The sequence below is a fragment of the Myxocyprinus asiaticus genome, chromosome 17 (genome assembly GCF_019703515.2).
Source record: "Myxocyprinus asiaticus isolate MX2 ecotype Aquarium Trade chromosome 17, UBuf_Myxa_2, whole genome shotgun sequence".
Lineage (NCBI taxonomy): Eukaryota > Metazoa > Chordata > Actinopteri > Cypriniformes > Catostomidae > Myxocyprinus > Myxocyprinus asiaticus.
Genome location: NC_059360.1, coordinates 30,983,679 through 31,001,236, shown reverse-complemented (window position 1 = coordinate 31,001,236; position 17,558 = coordinate 30,983,679). Strand labels below are relative to the sequence as shown.

General features: G+C 37.8%; 1 protein-coding gene across 3 annotated transcripts in view; it reads left to right on the top strand.

The window, feature by feature from the left end:
* The window catches only part of map4k3b (mitogen-activated protein kinase kinase kinase kinase 3b), a 36,843-nt gene that overhangs the window by 15,432 nt on the left and 3,853 nt on the right, over nt 1–17,558 (top strand). The window contains exons 16-32 of one of the 3 annotated variants that reach the window (XM_051722737.1): nt 5,686–5,724; nt 5,927–5,977; nt 9,582–9,636; nt 10,071–10,245; nt 11,522–11,595; nt 12,064–12,105; nt 14,367–14,451; nt 14,559–14,638; nt 14,873–14,933; nt 15,046–15,163; nt 15,462–15,520; nt 15,661–15,764; nt 15,841–16,012; nt 16,094–16,162; nt 17,084–17,176; nt 17,282–17,352; nt 17,462–17,517. In XM_051722737.1, coding sequence (XP_051578697.1) covers nt 5,686–5,724; nt 5,927–5,977; nt 9,582–9,636; nt 10,071–10,245; nt 11,522–11,595; nt 12,064–12,105; nt 14,367–14,451; nt 14,559–14,638; nt 14,873–14,933; nt 15,046–15,163; nt 15,462–15,520; nt 15,661–15,764; nt 15,841–16,012; nt 16,094–16,162; nt 17,084–17,176; nt 17,282–17,352; nt 17,462–17,517 — 1,404 coding nt within the window. Of the gene's footprint in view, nt 1–5,685; nt 5,725–5,926; nt 5,978–9,581; nt 9,637–10,070; nt 10,345–11,521; nt 11,596–12,063; nt 12,106–14,366; nt 14,452–14,558; nt 14,639–14,872; nt 14,934–15,045; nt 15,164–15,461; nt 15,521–15,660; nt 15,765–15,840; nt 16,013–16,093; nt 16,163–17,083; nt 17,177–17,281; nt 17,353–17,461; nt 17,518–17,558 lie in introns of all 3 variants that reach the window. The other 2 variants (XM_051722735.1, XM_051722736.1) reach the window with 2 other exon arrangements.

Genomic DNA, 17,558 nt, shown 5'->3' with positions numbered 1-17,558 from the left:
TAAAGATAATCGCCTCCTTTAAGTAATGGTATTTGATATTTTATGTTCAATTTATCTTTCTTGAAGTTATAGCGAAAACACGGCATATGAGCAACATCTGTTCACATGAAACATGTACAATGCATTCAGAAAGTATTCAGACCCATTCATGTTTTTCACATTTAGTTATGTTGCAGACTAATGCTAAAATGCTTTAAATTAAAAAAGAATTTCACATCTACACTCCATACCCCATGATGACAAAGCAAAAAACAGATTTTGATAACTTTGCAAATTTGTTAAAAAGAAAAAAACTTAAATATCACACTGACATAAGTATTCAGACCCTTACAAAAAATCTAAACTAGCCGCAAATTTTCCGTAAATTTGCCGCTCGTTATTTTCACATGCAAATGAGCTTGTGATTCACCGCAAATGTTTGCCAGAATTCTGCAGCTCTTCGCCGGTAGTGGTGAACCTCGGCAAACCTTTGGCAACAATGAACAATTTGCCGCAAAGCTCATTTGCGTGTGAAAATGATCTGTGGCGAGTTTGTGGCAAATTTGCAGTGAACTCTCCATTTTTGTAAGGGTGACCATTTGCTATGACACTTGAAATTTAGCTCAGGTGCATCCCATTTCTCTGGATCATCTTTGAGATGTTTCTACACTTTGATTGGAGTCCACCACACCTGTCTATATAAGGTCTCACAGCTGAAAATGCATATCAGAGCAAAAATCAAGCCATGAGTTCAAAAGAACTGCCTGCAGAGCTCAGAGACAGGATTGTGTCGAGGCACAGATCTGGGGAAGGCTACAAAAATGTTTTAGCTGCATTGAAGGTTCCCAAGAGCACAGTGGCCTCCATATTTCTTAAATGGAAGAAGTTTGGAACAACCAGGACTCTTCCTATAGTTGGCCGCCTGGCCAGACTGAGCAATCAGGGATAGTAGTCGACCGATATGGGTTTTTTAATGGCCGATGCCGATATCCAGAGTGCAGGGTGGCCGATAGGCCGATACAATGCTGATATATCACACAATTTAATATAGTAAATAACATAAACATAAACATAAAATTGCTAAATAACAAACTCATATTTAGCACTGTATTTACTCAATTTCACATAAAACTTTAACTTTGTAAAAAAAGAATCTAAAAAAATTATATTGTATTTTAAATGGAAGATAGCAGTTTCTTCTGATTTCTGTTTAGTCATCAAATTTTAGTAATTTATTTGCACATGAAGAAATTGTTAATATATTAGGAAGAAGGAAATAACAGAACACACAGTAGTCCGGGAATCACATTTTCTCAAAAAATAACGAATCAAACCAATTGCACATCCAGTGCATAGTGAACAAGACATTTACTTACAGCACACGTGAAGCGCTTTTACTTTAAAGATGCACTCACGCGCTCATGCGGAGCAAAAGTCTTTCTAGCAAGTCAGTTCACTGGCAGCCATCTTTGGAACACTCCCGGGAGACTGTTTCCAGTCATGCCAGTGCAGCTCCTATATACTTGAATAGGGGAACACAGAAATCTTAAAAACGGTCGGTCAAGATCAAAGAGCATATTTCATATCAGCAGTGAAATCTGAAAACACTGGTATTATAAATGGTGCATCTTTACCTCAGATTATGCAAAAAAAACGCAATTTTCCCGGGTTGTATAGCTAGTACACATGCGCGTTCTCGAGATGATTGACAGGTGATGTCTATGTCTTAAAGGTGATTGGCTCTTTTACCAGTAAGGTGGAACTTCCTTTCTACATCTCTTGACCGTTGGGTGCTAGAGCTTCTTGCTTGGGCGTTCCAATTTCTCCCATTCATTTTAATAGAAGTGGCCCGTCTCTGCTAAATAGTCTCTGATCCAGCACAAGCCTCAATCTCCTGACAGTTTAAATGGCCTGGATCGCCTGTTTGGATTATCACGGACTGACCATCATGATTTGTGAATCAGAGGAACTTTTAATCCTGATCCTGAAATTTTGATTCTGGCTGATGGAATTCGCACTTCAGAGGAAGATATTAAATAAGCGCTCGACGGGAAGAAAACGCTGGATTTTCGTGAGGTTCGTGAATTACATCTGTTTAAACAAGATATTTGCATATTTGCAGATGGTATATAATAGAAGTTATGTATATATATGCATTTTATCATTAGAAAAGTTACAAGGAACTGCTGTGGAGAAACTGTTAGAATACGTGCTTTACAGATAAATAAATTAGCGCTCCACAGGATGCTAAATTTGCTCAAGTTGTGTGAGGTTGGTTTATTACATCTGTTTAAATGAGATATCCGGATATTTGCATTTTTATCATTAGATGAGGCAGTTAAAAGTTACAGGGAACTGTTGAGGAGAGAGAGGGAGAATGAAACAGGCGAGCACTTCAACATTATGAGCTCAAACGCGTCTGCCGCGGCTCTGATATACGGACCGTTTAAATGAGACTGTGTTGCACACCGGCCTATTATTGTAGTAACACGATGGCACGTAACAACAAAACGAACCGTGACTGGTCGTTTACATGTCTCATTTGCTTCACATGCAAGCAGCCGATTTTCGGCGCCCTCAAGAAACAAATCGGCCAAACGGCAAAATTTATAGGCCGATGCTATAATTAAAAAAGTCAGAAAATCGGCAGATTTATCGGCCTCGGCGATATATCGGTTGACCACTAATCAAGGGAGAAGGGCCTTGGTAAGAGAGGTGACCAAGAACCCGATGGTCACTCTGGTTGAGCGACAAAGATCATGTGTAGAGATGGGAGAATCTTGCAGAAGGACAACATCACTGCAACACTCCACCGATCTGGACTTTATGGCAGAGTGGCCAGACGAAAGCCTGTCCTCAGTGCAAGACATAAAGAAGCACAAAAAGGACTCTCAGACTGTGAAAAACAAGATTCTCTGGTCTGATGAAATGAAGATTGAACTGTTTGGCCACAATTCCAAGTGTCGTCTGGAGGAAACCAGCCACCGCTCATAACTTGCGCAATACCATCCCAACGGTGAAGCATGGTGGTGGTAGCATCATGCTTTGGGAGTGTTTTTCAGTGGCAGGGACTGTTAGGGTGGAAAGAAGGCTGAACGCAGCAAAATACAGAGAAATCCTTAATAAAAACCTGGTCCAGAGCACTCTGGTTCACCTTCCAACAGGACAATGACCCTAAGCACACAGCCAAGACAACGCAAGAGTGGCTTAGGGACAACTCTGTGAATGCCCAGCCAGAGCCCGGACTTGAACCTAATCAAATATCTCTGGAGAGATCTGAAAATGGCTGTCCACCGATGGTCCCCATCCAACCTGACAGAGCTTGAGAGGATCTGCAGAGAAGAATGGCACAAAATCCCCAAATCCAGGTGTGGAAAGCTTGTCACATCATAACCAAAAAGACTTGAGGCTGTAATCACTGCCAAAGTTGCTTGAACTAAGTACTAAGAGTTAAGGGTCTGAAGACTTAAGTCAATGTGATATTTCAGTTTTTTGAAATATCAATACATTTGCAGAGTAATCAAAAATCTGGTTTTTGCTTTGTCATTATGGGGTATGGAGTGTAGATTGATGTGAAAAAAAAAAAATAATAATTTAAAGCATTTTATCATAAGGCTGCAACACAACATAATGTGAAAAAAATGAAGGGGTCTGAATACCTTCTGAATGCACTGTATGTCAATGACATACTTAGCTATTACTCGCTGTATTTTTGTCTGTGAGTAAAACAAATAGGCTGGTTGTATTCTACGCTTTTAGAGCTTTACAACAACGTATGACACATGGCTGTTTGATGAGACTGATGTTTTTACTGATTACAATATTATGTATTGTGCGATTTTTTTTTTTTATTTTTTTTTTTATTTATTTATTTATTTTTTTATTTATTTATTTATTTATTTATTTATTTATTTTTTGGTGATTAACATTTTTTATTGATTCATATATTAAACAAAGAAAAGCAAAACATATATAAACAGAATCAATAGTTAACCCCCACCAAAATGCCAGATATTTGCTCCATTTCCCCACAAACAAGTCCAAATTCCCCAGTCTTCTAGATGACCCTTCTTCAAAAGCCGCCACCCTCCCCATCTCCAAGCACCGCTCCTGAAATGGAGGCGTTAAAATTTTTTAAAATAAATTATCAAAACGGAACACTTCTGGGGCCTGGGTAGCTCAGCGAGTAAAGACGCTGACTACCACCCCTGGAGTCACGAGTTCGAATCCAGGATGTGCTGAGTGACTCCAGCCAGGTCTCCTAAGCAACCAAATTGGCCCGGTAGCTAGGGAGGGTAAAGTCACATGGGGTAACCTCCTCGTGGTTGCTATAATGTGTGGTTCTCGCTCTCTTTGGGGCGCATGGTGAGTCGTGCTTTGATGCCGCAGAGAATAGCGTGAAGCCTCCACACGCGCTATGTCTCCGCGGTAACGCGATCAACTAGCCACGTGATAATATGCACAGATTGACGGTCTCAGACGCGGAGGCAACTGAGATTCGTCCTCCGCCACCCGGATTGAGGCGAGTCACTACGCCACCACAAGGACTTAGAGCGCATTGGGTATTGGGCATTCCAAATTGGGGAGAAAAAAATAAATAAATAAATGGAACACTTCTGATTTGTCTGCAAATTTCAAAGCACTTGTTCAGTTTTGGTCATAATGCCTACATGCATTGTAAAGTAGAGCTTCTAAGCTTTAAAACGATACCTTTTTTCTGTTGGTCAAGACTATAGCTATTAATATTTCGGTAATTATTTTTTCTCACGGGCGCATCCGAACTTAAAGGGTTAACTGCAGCATGGCAATGTATACATCAGCAGAGAAGAGTCAGTCATATCATCGGAAGAGCAAGTTATGACATTTTGATTAGATTACGAGGTAAACATTTTTTTATATAAAACAGCAAACTTGCATGGATGAATCATTCACAATAAGACCAGTAACATGCATTAATAAAATAAATGTGGTCAATATTGATTTCATGCCGACTTGAAGCTCAATCGACAGCATTTGTGGCATAATGTTGATTACCACAAAACACTAATTTGGATATGTCAGAAAAGCAGAAATTTGGTTTATAGTGAGGCTCTTATAATTTATTTGGCCAATTCGTTAAAGTTAAAATACTCACGGTTTCAAAAGAATAGCCACCAGACTTAAACAGTATGTGTGTTAACATGATTTTAGTGTGATAAAATCAATTGCCTTTTCTTTGTAAATTTATAGCTGAAAACCTTAAAAGACCCTAAAAAAAAAAAAAAAATGTTGTAGCTCAAATAATACACAAGTTGCAACAGATGAAATAATGTAAGTGATTTAAAAAAATAAATAAATAAGCTTCTCATTTCCCTCCCAAAATTGGCCCCATTCACTTCCATTGTACAGTAAGTGCCTCACTTTGACCTTGATTTTTGCATTTTTAAAGATAAGGACATATCGAAATAAATTGTCACAAATGCTGTCGATTGAGCTTAACTTGTATTGAACTCAAAATATTTCTTTAATGGGTTTATAGAAATGCCATGAAATGTATCTCTTTCTAGTGCAGTATGTAATTAAATTATTAATGAGATGTTAATCACAATTATTTGATTAAAATTAATCGCTTGCCAGAATTTCATAATTGTGACAATTCATACTGATGTGTTTGTGTTTTGTATATGTGTAACAGGTTTTTTCTTTCTCTCATTAATTATTCTTTAGGAGTCTATTAAAATCTGTCGCTGAGGAACTTAATCAGAGGTACAAAATAGCCCCTCCCATTGCCAATTTTGACTGGTCAGCCAAACTGCTATGTAAACAAATCACCTCTGTAGGCTCATTTCCTTTGTTTGGAACTAAGATGCTGCTCTTATTGCTGAGTGTCTGTGTATGTTTCTGTATGTTTGCGTGAGTGTGTCCGTTCTCTTCTCTGGCTTAGCCTCACCCTCTTCATCTCTCTCAGGGGTCATGTGACACATTTAGAAGATGAGGATGAAGGTGATAATGATTTGCAGTAAGTGAGAGGAAGATGTGTTTTGAGATATTCAGACACTCCTGTGATCATCAGTGATTCCCTGTGTGTTAGTGTGAACCATATGTAAGATTGTTGGATTTGATCAGTTTGTTTAGCATTGTGTTTGGTTTAAGTTGCTTGCTGGTTCAGAAATGCATGGTCCTTGTGAAAATGTGCATTTGTGTTTGTGAGTTTATTCATATGAGTGCTAATGGGAGAACCAATAGACTTTAGTATTTATTTGACTTTCTTAGCTGCTTGGACAAGTGAATACAATTTTATGTATTAGTTATCCCATGGATTATTAAAGGTGCTTGCGAAGTCAATATTTAAGGTTAGGAATTTGAATAAACCAATAACCCAAAGTAGTTACAGTTGTGCTCAAAAGTTTGCATACCCTTGGAGAATTGGTAATAGGAACGGGAGTGAGCAGGCAAAACACATTTCTTTATTTCTTATGGGATTCATATTCAACCGTAGGTTATAACAGAATGGCACAATCATAAAACAAAACATGGCAACAAAGAAAAAAAATGAAATGACCTCTGTTTAAAAGTCTGCATACCCTTAGTTCTTAATACTGTGTATTGCCCCCTTTAGCATCAATGACAGCGTGCAGTCTTTTGTAATAGTTGTCTGTGAGGCCCCAAATTCTTGCAGGTGGTATAGCTGCCCATTCGTCTTGGCAAAATGCCTCCAGGTCATGCAAAGTCTTTTGTCGTCTTGCATGAACCGCAGGTTTGTGATCTCCCCAGAGTGGCTCGATGATATTAAGGTCAGGAGACTGTGATGGCCACTCCAGAACCTTCACCTTTTTCTGCTGTAACCACTGGAGGGTCAACTTGGCCTTGTGCTTAGGGTCATTGTCATGCTGGAAAGTCCAAGAGCGTCCCATGTGCAGCTTTCGTGCAGAAGAATGAAAATTGTCTGCAAGTATTTTCTGATAACATGCTGCATTCATCTTGCCATCAATTTTCACAAGATTCCCCGTGCCTTTAGAGCTCACACACCCCCAAAACATCAGTGAGCCACCACCATGCTTCACAGAGGGGATGGTATTCTTTTCACTATAGGCCTTGTTAACCCCTCTCCAAACATAACGCTTATGGTTGTGACCATAAAGCTCTATTTTGGTCTCATCACTCCAAATTACAGTGTGCCAGAAGCTGTGAGGCATGTCAAGGTGTTGTCGGGCATATTGTAACCAGGTTTTTTTGTGGCATTGGCACAGTAATGGCTTCTTTCTAGCAACTCGACCATGCAGCTCATTTTTGTTCAAGTATTGTCGTATTGTGCTCCTTGAAACAGCCACACCGTCTTTTTCCGGAACAGCCTGTGTTTCTCCTGAGGTTACCTGTGGGTGTTTCTTTGTATCCCGAACAATTCTTCTGGCAGTTGTGGCTGAAATCTTTCTTGGTCTACCTGACCTTGGCTTGGTATCAAGAGATCCCCGAATTTTCCACTTTTTAGTAAGTGATTGAACAGTACTGACTGGCATTTTCAAGGCTTTGGATATCATTTTATATCCTTTTCCATCTTTATAAAGTTCCATTACCTTGTTACGCAGGTCTTTTGACAGTTTTTTTTTCTGCTTCCCATGGCTCAGTGCATCCATGTGAGAGCTAACAAACTCATTGACTATTTATACACAGACACTAATTGCAATTTAAAAAGCCACAGGTGTGGGAAATTAACCTTTAATTGCCATTTAAACCTGTGTGTGTCACTTTGTGTGTCTGTAACAAGGCCAAACATTCAAGGGTATGTAAACTTTTGATCAGGGCCATTTGGGTGATTTCTGTTATCATTATGATTTAAAAAGGAGCCAAACAACTATGTGATAATAAATGGCTTAATTTGATCACTATCCTTAAATAAAAGACAGTTTTTTTTTTTTTTTTTTTTGCATGATCAGTCATATTTTCAAAATCAATGCCAAACTTTCACAATTTCTGCCAGGGTATGCAAACTTTTGAGCACAACTATAAATCTGGTGTGTAATTTGTCCTGCACCGTTTGTAGTACAGAAATAAATAATATATGAATTTAACATCGACCGATTGTGGGTTTTGTCGATACCGATGACTAAGGTGGTGGAAAAGGCAGATAACCGATTAATTAGCTGATAGTTAAAAAAAAAAAAATCGATTGATAGAATGATAAAAATGTCTTAGTCTTTTCTTACAATGACAGGCAGAGGCATTGAGGCTACAACAGTCCAAAATTAATAAAATCCCAAAAGCACTTTATTTTGCAACCAAAATCCAAATAATAACCAAAAAAGTGAAGGTTTTGTGCGTAACGCAAAACTTTTACCTATAAACATTTGAAATGACAAATGTTTTTTGGCACATAGCCTATTTTTAATTGACAGAAACTTGGCTCCTTTACAATGCTCTATATGTAAGTATTTACCAAATTAATCTTTTTATAGCCTATACGTATATTTACCAGTTTAATGAGGAATAAGGTTTATTATTATTTACAAGATATGAAGTTAAAGACACAATGTATATGATGACAGGGCACATTTCATATAGTCACATTTCCCAACAAGGTGTCAGAGATTGTTTTTATTTCACCTCTACAGGCCACTGTAATACTGTAGAACCAAGCCATTCTAACTTGCCAGTGCAGGCATTGATTTTCGCCAATAACCGATAGTTCCAAAAGCAACTATCTGCACCTATTAATTGGTAAAACCGATATATTGGTCTACCTTTATCTGAAATTCTGTCACTTGTTAAGAAGGGCTATACTTTTACTTTTCTAAGTTATTGGACTTTGATTGTTCACATAGTTAAAGATAAAATGGATGAAAAAATCCCATAGACTTACATTGAAGGAGGAAGTCAAACCATATCTTAGGATCAGAATATCATAGAGACTTAAGGTTGGGTTCTTTTGACTTGAACTTGTAAGCAACCACTTAGAAATCCCTAGCAACTACCCAGAACACCCTAGCAACCAAAAAACAATGCACTAACATCCACCCAGAACACCCTTGCATCATGGTGTTGAGTTTTGTACTGGGATGATTTACCACTTACATTTTCTTCAGAAATTCCACTTTGTACATAAGAATAAACCTTACTTATTGCTTTTTTCTAAGTATAGTGTATTTTGTCAATTTTGTCTGACATGGGAGTAATTGTGGTCTGTTTTATAACTTGGTGATGAGTCAGGCCATCATAACTGCACAAGATGGGGAAAATAAAAACTTTTATTTACACTCAGTTTGTACACTCAAACTCCAACTGAGGACAATTCCAAATTGTGTTCCTCCTACTTAGAGCATCCTGGAAGAGGCAGCTGTCTCTAAGCAGTTCAAAATATTCTAAATCTCTTCTCTGTATAGGGTAGATTGAACTTATTTAACACTCTGTTTGTGTGTCTTGTGTCCACATGACCATTCTTGCTTGCCAAAACTAAAGCGTCACTATTTTTAACATTGCATATGAGGTTTCTTTCTCTCTGATCTCATCCCTGTGTGTGTTTCCACTATCCAAAGATACTCCATGCATCTCTCTTCCCTTTGTTGCCGCATCTTGATTGGTTATATGGCAATAAACACAATATGATTTGTGTGTGTGTGTTCTTACAGCTGTAACTCTACTTCAACCATGAGGCCTAAAGTTCCACCTCCACTTCCACCCAAGGTAAAAAAAATTTCTCATACACACCACACACATATTCTTTACCATTGCAACACACTTGCCTCACACCATGTCATAAATAGGCATAATGTAAGATAATACTGTTTTTACAGTACTGTTCCAATTGTTTCCAGTGAGTAATTTGTCTGTCCACATGAAAAATGAAAATATATTTGATGTTTAATGTACAGTTATAAGCAGGATTTTGGACCAATGAGATTTTACTGTGTGCGGGGCTACCCAGTTTGACATTGCAGAAATAGAAACCAAGCAACCGACAAAACGTCCTGTTGATCATAGTATTCACGGCTTGTTAGGACAAAAATTCAGATTAACAGAGGTAGTTTTTTTGTCAGTAGCTTAGCCTTGCTGACACAAAAACTCTCTTTTCATGTTTATATTTTTCTTTTTGACACTCATCCTCTTTCACTTTCTAGCCGAAGTGTCTGTCCCCCTCTCAGAACAGTACAGTCTCAGATGACAATACTGGAGACGGAACCATAAAACGTTGTCCAACGTCTGCAAGATCCACCCCTCCTGCTCGCCCTGCTTCCTGTGTGCCCCCCAGACCGCCACCTCCACGCCTGCCTCCACATAGGCGTAGTAGTCTAGGTAACGAACCATCTGAGCATGCTCAGACAGAGCCAGCAGGGGATGATGGGATATATAGGTTCTGGGAATGGCTTCATGCTGAACAACAGGAGGAAAAGAGTAAGCTAAGCACCGCCAACTTGAGAGAAGCTCTCTTGTGATTGGTAGACAGCTTGGCAGTCTGTTTTTCGAACTGCTTGAATATTGTCATTTAGAGTCTCCCTACAAGATATCTGTAGATTTAGCATAATTTAGTTTAGAGCTTCTTAGATGGGTCTGTGTGGTACAATTGTTAGAGTATTTATATTATATAATATATAATATTATTACATAATAATTATATATCTGAATGTATGCTTTAGGAGATGAATGTTCATATTCATACCTGTGTGTTTTTGTATATGTGTCTTTTCAAATGTAACTTGCAGTGTGTGTGTGTGTGTGTGTGTGTGTGTGTGTGTGTGTGTGTGTGCGTGTGTGTGTGTTTGTGCCTTGTATGTCATTTAATGGGCCCTATTTTAAAAATGCTAGCACTAAGCGCAGTGCTATGCCATAAGTCCTACACGCAAAATCAATGGTCATGGCCAGGAATTTTTGGTATTTTCGTGCAAGCATATGCTAAGTCTAGGCACAAGTGGGTTTGGCGAAATTGCACACGCAATGCGCTAATGGGCTGGGTCAAGTGCAAATTAATTCCGAGGTTCTTCTCTGGTTATTATTATATAGTCCATTCCTTGTCAAGCATCAGCAATGTAAACAAAGACAGCACATTCATAAGAACTTGGTAGTGTAAATGAACTGTATGCATTGAATTAGAAGAATAGAAATATGGACTTAACGTTCTTTTGTGCATAAACTGCGTTCTTGTTAAATGTCAGACTTCAATGACAGTAACACGCTCCTTTTATACGCATGGAAAATGTGGTTCTTGTCAGGATTTGAATTTGCGCTCCGTTAAATTATAGAGAATGTAAGTATTATTAATAATTTCATCTATATACAAACAAATCTATTATGGCTAGTATTAACAGTGATTATATCAGAACACACTTCACTTCTACCATTCGTTTTTGATTTTGAAAAATTTAATTCATTTTTGCGGCATTACATTTACACACAATATAGCCCCAGTTTGCGAGCATACACCCACAGAAAGCGCAAACACTCATACCCACGCCCACTTGCGCTTTGCACAGTCACGAAAATTGTATAAGACGTAGCACACGGTCTGCGCACTCCAAAATGTTTTTGCCCAATATCCAATAGACAGACAAACTAAACAGGTGTGTGTGTACAGGTAATGGAGTCTGCTCTGCCCAGGAGAATGGAGAGAGAGAAAGACTGGCCTCCCTTCCCTCATCCAGTCTGCAGGTATAATTAAATTTAACTTGTTTAGGGCCGCAGGTTATTTTTTGGAACTTCTGAGTTGAGTTTGATATAGATTAGAGATGTGTTTAGACAACTTTTTGCAGAAATTTTCCATTTAAAAAAAAAAAAATAATAATTATATTTCCTGACATTTTTAGTTTCCATAGAAACTCAATAAATGCTATAAATGCTTTCTTGTATATCTGATTAGGAAATTATCTCATCATTCTTTACTATGTTCTTCTGAATTCAGGCAAATAAAACTGATCAAACATGTTGCAATTCCAGCAATTTACTGCCTTTATACTGTGATACTGGCATGGTCCTTATATTCAGCACTGGCTTTATACTGTAGAATTAAAGTTAATTAAACTCTACAGGCTTTAGACTGTTATTTGCTCTGGAAAACTGTGATCCTGACACAAGTCTCTCACAGTGTTTATCTATTCTCTTTTTTTTTTTTTTTTTTAGAAACCAATCAGCAATGGCCTGCCACCAACCCCTAAAGTACATGTGAGTCATCTAGCCCTGCCTCTTTTTTGCTCTCTCTCACTCTATAACACACACACTTATATCCAGTGGTGGGTAAGTTACTTTAAAAAAGTAATCCACTACAAATTACTTCTCTAAAAATTGTAAACAGATTACTTTACTGATTACTTCACAGAGTAATTTATTGCATTACTAATTACTAGGTCTGTCAATCAACTAAAAATTTTAAATAATTACATGGTATGCCAATGAATTAATCGAATTAATCGCACATATAAATACTTGCTTATATACTATACTATACTATACTATACTTCAAATAACAATAATTCAGTATATAATGATGAAAGCATTATAAATGGTTCTATTTAAATAATTACAAATAATACATACATACACACACACACACACACATATATATATATATATAATATAATATATACACATACACTGATGAGCCAAAACATTATGACCACTTACACATGAAGCGAATAACGTTGATTATCTCCTAACAAGGCCGCATGTCAAAATCTGGGTAGATTAGATGGTAAGCGAACAATCAGTTCTCGTAGTCAACATGTTGAATGCAGGAGAAATGGGCAGGAGTAAAGACCTGAGCGACTTTGACAAGGGCCAAATTGTTATGGCCAGACGATTGTGTCAGAGCATCTCTGAACCCGCAAGGCTTCTGGGTGCTCCCGGACAGCAGTGATGAGGACCTACCTACAGTAGTCTGAGGAGGGACAAACCAAAATCCGGTGACAGGGTGTTGGGCGCCCAAGACTCATCGGTGCGTGAGGGCAAGAAGGCTATCCTGTCTGATCCAAACCGACAGAAGGTCTACTGAGGCACAAGTCACAGAAAATTTTAATGATGGTTACGGGAGGAATGTGTCACAACACACAGTGTATCACAGCCTCCTGTGTATGGGGCTGCAGACCAGTCAGAGTGCCCATGATGACCCCTGTTCACCGTTGAAAGCACCTACAATGGGCAAACTAGTGTTAGAACTGGACCTTGGAGAGTTTGAAGAAGGTCCCCTTGTTCGATGAGTCCCGTTTTTGTTTTTACGGCGACTCCACCTTGCAACTTACTGGACCTGAAGGATCTGCTGCTAATGTCTTGGTGCCAGATACCACAGGACACCTTCAGGTGTCTTGTAGAGTCCATGTATATAAATTCAGTATAATTAAAATGCATTACATTATTGTGGTGGATGAGTAAAGCATTGATAAGACAATACAAAAAGTGGCTTTAGAATCTAATTTATTGTTTATTTCCATATTATTGAACATAAGCCTATCATTGGCCTACAGTTCACATCAATCCATTTTGCAATTGAATTAGTCAATCAGTCTGAGATTTATTAAAAGTGCTTGTCTAAGGATGTGTCAATTTACACATGCGTCAGACAGACCCTTTTGGAGCGTCTAACTTTGGTTGTGCCGTGTCATAATCATACCGTTTTTAGGTCGCTGTATCAAATTTAACTTGGTTTTAAACATAGAAAAACGTGTCTTGAGATCCCTGCTTTCAGATCAAGCTGTGTTTTGAACGTAAGAACACGTCTATACTCATCTTTTGCTGTCTGTTGTTGTTAATTGTGGTTTGTTCTCTGTATAAGCTGCGTGTTGCCTATACAGCTGGAGTTTCGCTTACTGCCCCCTGGAGAAAACCGGTCAAACAATTCAAGCTTGAATTGTTCTAATGTTAGGGATATTCATTATTACGGTCCGGGTCATGATTAATTGCGTACATTTTTTTTAACACGTTATTTTTTAATATAATTAATCGCACTGAATTAACGCGTTAAATCAACAGCCCTACTAATTACTTTACTTTTAAGTTACTTTCACAGAAAGCTTTTGTTTTTTCCGCTTAACGAATCCTCCCTGTTCATTGACTTGATGAACATGTCCTTGTTCAACCCCTTTAGCTGTCACTGAAACACAAACAGACATATTACATATTATGCTTGTAATAAATTACAAATTAATGTAATTGATGTTTTAAATGTATTCTATTCTATGTTATTTTAGAAATATGTGTATCTCAAGTAAGGTAATTAACGTATTTGAACTTAATTAACTGTATTCTGATTACAAGAATTTAAAATGCAATGTTTTACACTACTTTTGGATTTAAAAAGTGATTAGATCACTGTTACTAATTACATTGTAATCAGATTACACCCAACACTGAAAATATCACAGCAAGTAGTCATGGGCTGTTTCAAACTCTGTTCTGCTGATGTGATGTTGATCTTTCTTTGTGCTTTACAGATGGGAGCTTGTTTCTCTAAAGTGTTTAATGGCTGTCCCTTAAAGATTCACTGTGCCTGTTCCTGGATAAACCCCAACACCAGGGGTGAGAAACAGCATATGCAGAACTCATTTTAGCTCAGTGCATCTAAATTAAGGACACAATTATGGTTCTTGTTGGTTTTATGAGCTTCTCTTGTGTCTGTGCTTCAGATCAGTACCTGATTTTCGGAGCAGAGGAAGGAATTTATACACTTAATCTGAATGAACTCCACGAGAACAGCATGGAGCAGGTCAGTGCCTACATGCAGCTCTTTATAATGAGATTCTTTTGGTATTGTGGGTCAAAATTAAGAATTAGGAAACTTATAAGAAAGGGAGAAACAATCTGCATGGATTTTACATTGATCTTTGGATTTTGCTTTTGCGATTTAGAGAATGTGAATATCCTTATGGGATTATAGATTTATTTTATAGAGGAGACATATTTTAATTGCACATCTCTGCATACTTAAATCATTTTGCAGCTGGTTCCACGGAGGTGCACATGGGTTTATGTAATGAACAACTGGCTGCTGTCTATATCAGGTGAGAAAAAAGCAAAATGGAAAGATGTCGAAGATCTACTGTGACTTTGAAGAAACCTTTGAGGTTTTGTTGCACCGTAAAGTGATTGTATGTGTGTGTGTGTGTTACACAGGTAAAGCATCTCAACTGTACTCTTATAACCTGACGGGTCTCTTTGAGCAAGCTCGACAGATGCAGAAGTTACCGGTAGCCATACCAACACATAAACTCCCAGACAAAATCATCCCACGGTACGATTCTGACTCATCTTTCACAAAGCCATTTTTATTGATCTGTAGCCATTCATTCTGTTAAAACCGTATGTTTGAATTGTATATTGCTCTTGAATCGTAAATGTTTTCGATATTAAAATACAATCTCCTATTCCAGTCTAATATGCAGAAATATAAGTAAGCTATTCTTGGGTTGAAATCCTTGAAGAGTGTAAATACAGTGCTACTTTTATATACTGCATATATGCTCCATACCATTCTCTTGTAACTTTTCATTTTGTATTTCAGTGCTGTCATTTTAATGCGTTTCTTTCAGGAAGTTTACTGTGTCCAATAAAATACCAGAAACCAGGGGTTGTCAGAAATGCTGTGTAGGTCAGTACCATTCATATGTATGCACTCACATTTGATTTTTGTAATGTTTTGTGTTTAAGCTTATGCCAAATGGAATTATTTAACAAGATTCAAAACACTACCAGTACATATTTTTAAGATCTAAAAAACTGTGTGTGTAGTGCGTAACCCATACACAGGTCATAAGTACTTATGTGGAGCATTCCAGTCCAGCGTAATGCTGTTTGAATGGGTGGAAGCCATGCAACGCTTCATGTTAATAAAGGTGAGTGAGAGAAAGAAAGATATAGAGACAGAGAGCACCCATACACGAGTATAATCCTATGTGTTTGTCTCTACAGAGTATAGAGCTCACTCTGCCGTGTCCATTAGAAGTCTTTGAGATGCTGGTGGTTCCTGAGCAGCATTATCCACTGGTTTGTGTTGCAGTCAGTAAAGGAAGCCACCCTGATCAGGTGGTCACGTTCGGCACAGTCGATCCCAATGCCGCCACCCCTGCCTTCACAGAGCCCGGTCAGTATCACAAAGATTTGTGAAAAATTTTTTTTTGAATGTTGCTTTCAGATCCTGAATAAATGTTTGTTGTGTTTCCAGAAACACCTCAGACGTGTGTCATTCATGTGACTCAACTGGAGAGGGACACTGTTCTAGTGTGTCTTGATCGTAAGGATTATTGTTTACTACAGTTACTACTGTATATACAGTACAGTACTGTGCAAATGTTTTAGGCACTTGTGAAAAATGTTGCATAGTGAGGATGTCTTCAAAAATAATGCCATAAATATGTTTCATTTATCATTTAACATCATACAAATTCCAGTAATCATAAAAAAGCTAAATCAATATTTGGTGTGACCACCTTTGTCTTCAAAACAGCACCAATTCTACTAGGTACACCTGGACACAGTTTTTCTTGGTTGTGGCAGATAGGATGTTCCAAGCTTCTTGGAGAATTCACCACAGTTCTTCTATCTATTTAGGCTGTCTCAGTTGCTTCTGTCTCTTCATGTAATCCCAGACTGACTCGATGTTCAGTGGGAGGCTCTGTGGGGGTCATGCCATCTGTTGCTGGGCTCCCTGTTCTTCTATTCTATTTGCAGTCCAAAATGTATATTTCCTATTGACACACTAAAGCTGAAGATATAAATAACCATCTTAAGACAAATGTTTTTGTGAAACATCTTATGTACCTAAGACTTTTGCACAGTACTGTATATAATTAACTATATCACTATAAATTATTATTAAAATTATTTTTATAAATGCATTTTATTTATTATTTGCCAAGTATATTGTTGTTTTTGCTGTTTTATGAAAGCAATAAACCACTCAAGACAGTGTTTTACAGTGATTTTACTATAGTTAAGGAGTGTTTGAGACTCAACTTGGTAAAATTCTGATAAGATCATGGTGTGAAAAATAGTTGCTGAACTTCACACAGGGTCTTTTTCCACTGATATTTTTCAGTTGCACCTGTAACAGCGATTCATGTTTAAACATGCATTTGTTCATGCATATATATCCAGTAGATCGAGCTTCAGCAAGTTTTTACTCATCGTGTTGATTTGTTTCTTTGTTTTTAAGGGTGTATAAAGTTGGTGAATTTACAGGGCAGGTTAAAATCCAACAGGAAGTTGTCAACTGAACTCACCTTTAACTTCCAGATTGAGGCAATTGGTAAGCACGTTTTAAAATAATAATAATTAAAAAAAAGAAAAAAGACTAAAAGAATGCTTATGTTTTTTTGATGATCTAATGATAATTTTCTTTTCTTTTTTAAAGTGTGTCTTCAGGACAGTGTTTTGGCATTTTGGAAACACGGAATGCAGGGGCGAAGCTTTAAAAACAGTGAGGTATGGTTTACTTTTACCTTTTCTTTTTTTGAGGAGTCTGTATTTATATGCCAGTTAATAGATGCTCTGTAAGATGTATGTAGTTGGTAACCAATGCTCTCCGCTTTAGATTACTCAGGAGATTTCTGATAACTCGCGAACCTACAGGCTGCTGGGTTCAGACAGGTATGAGCTCATCAGCACATGTTTTGTACCACACCAGTGCC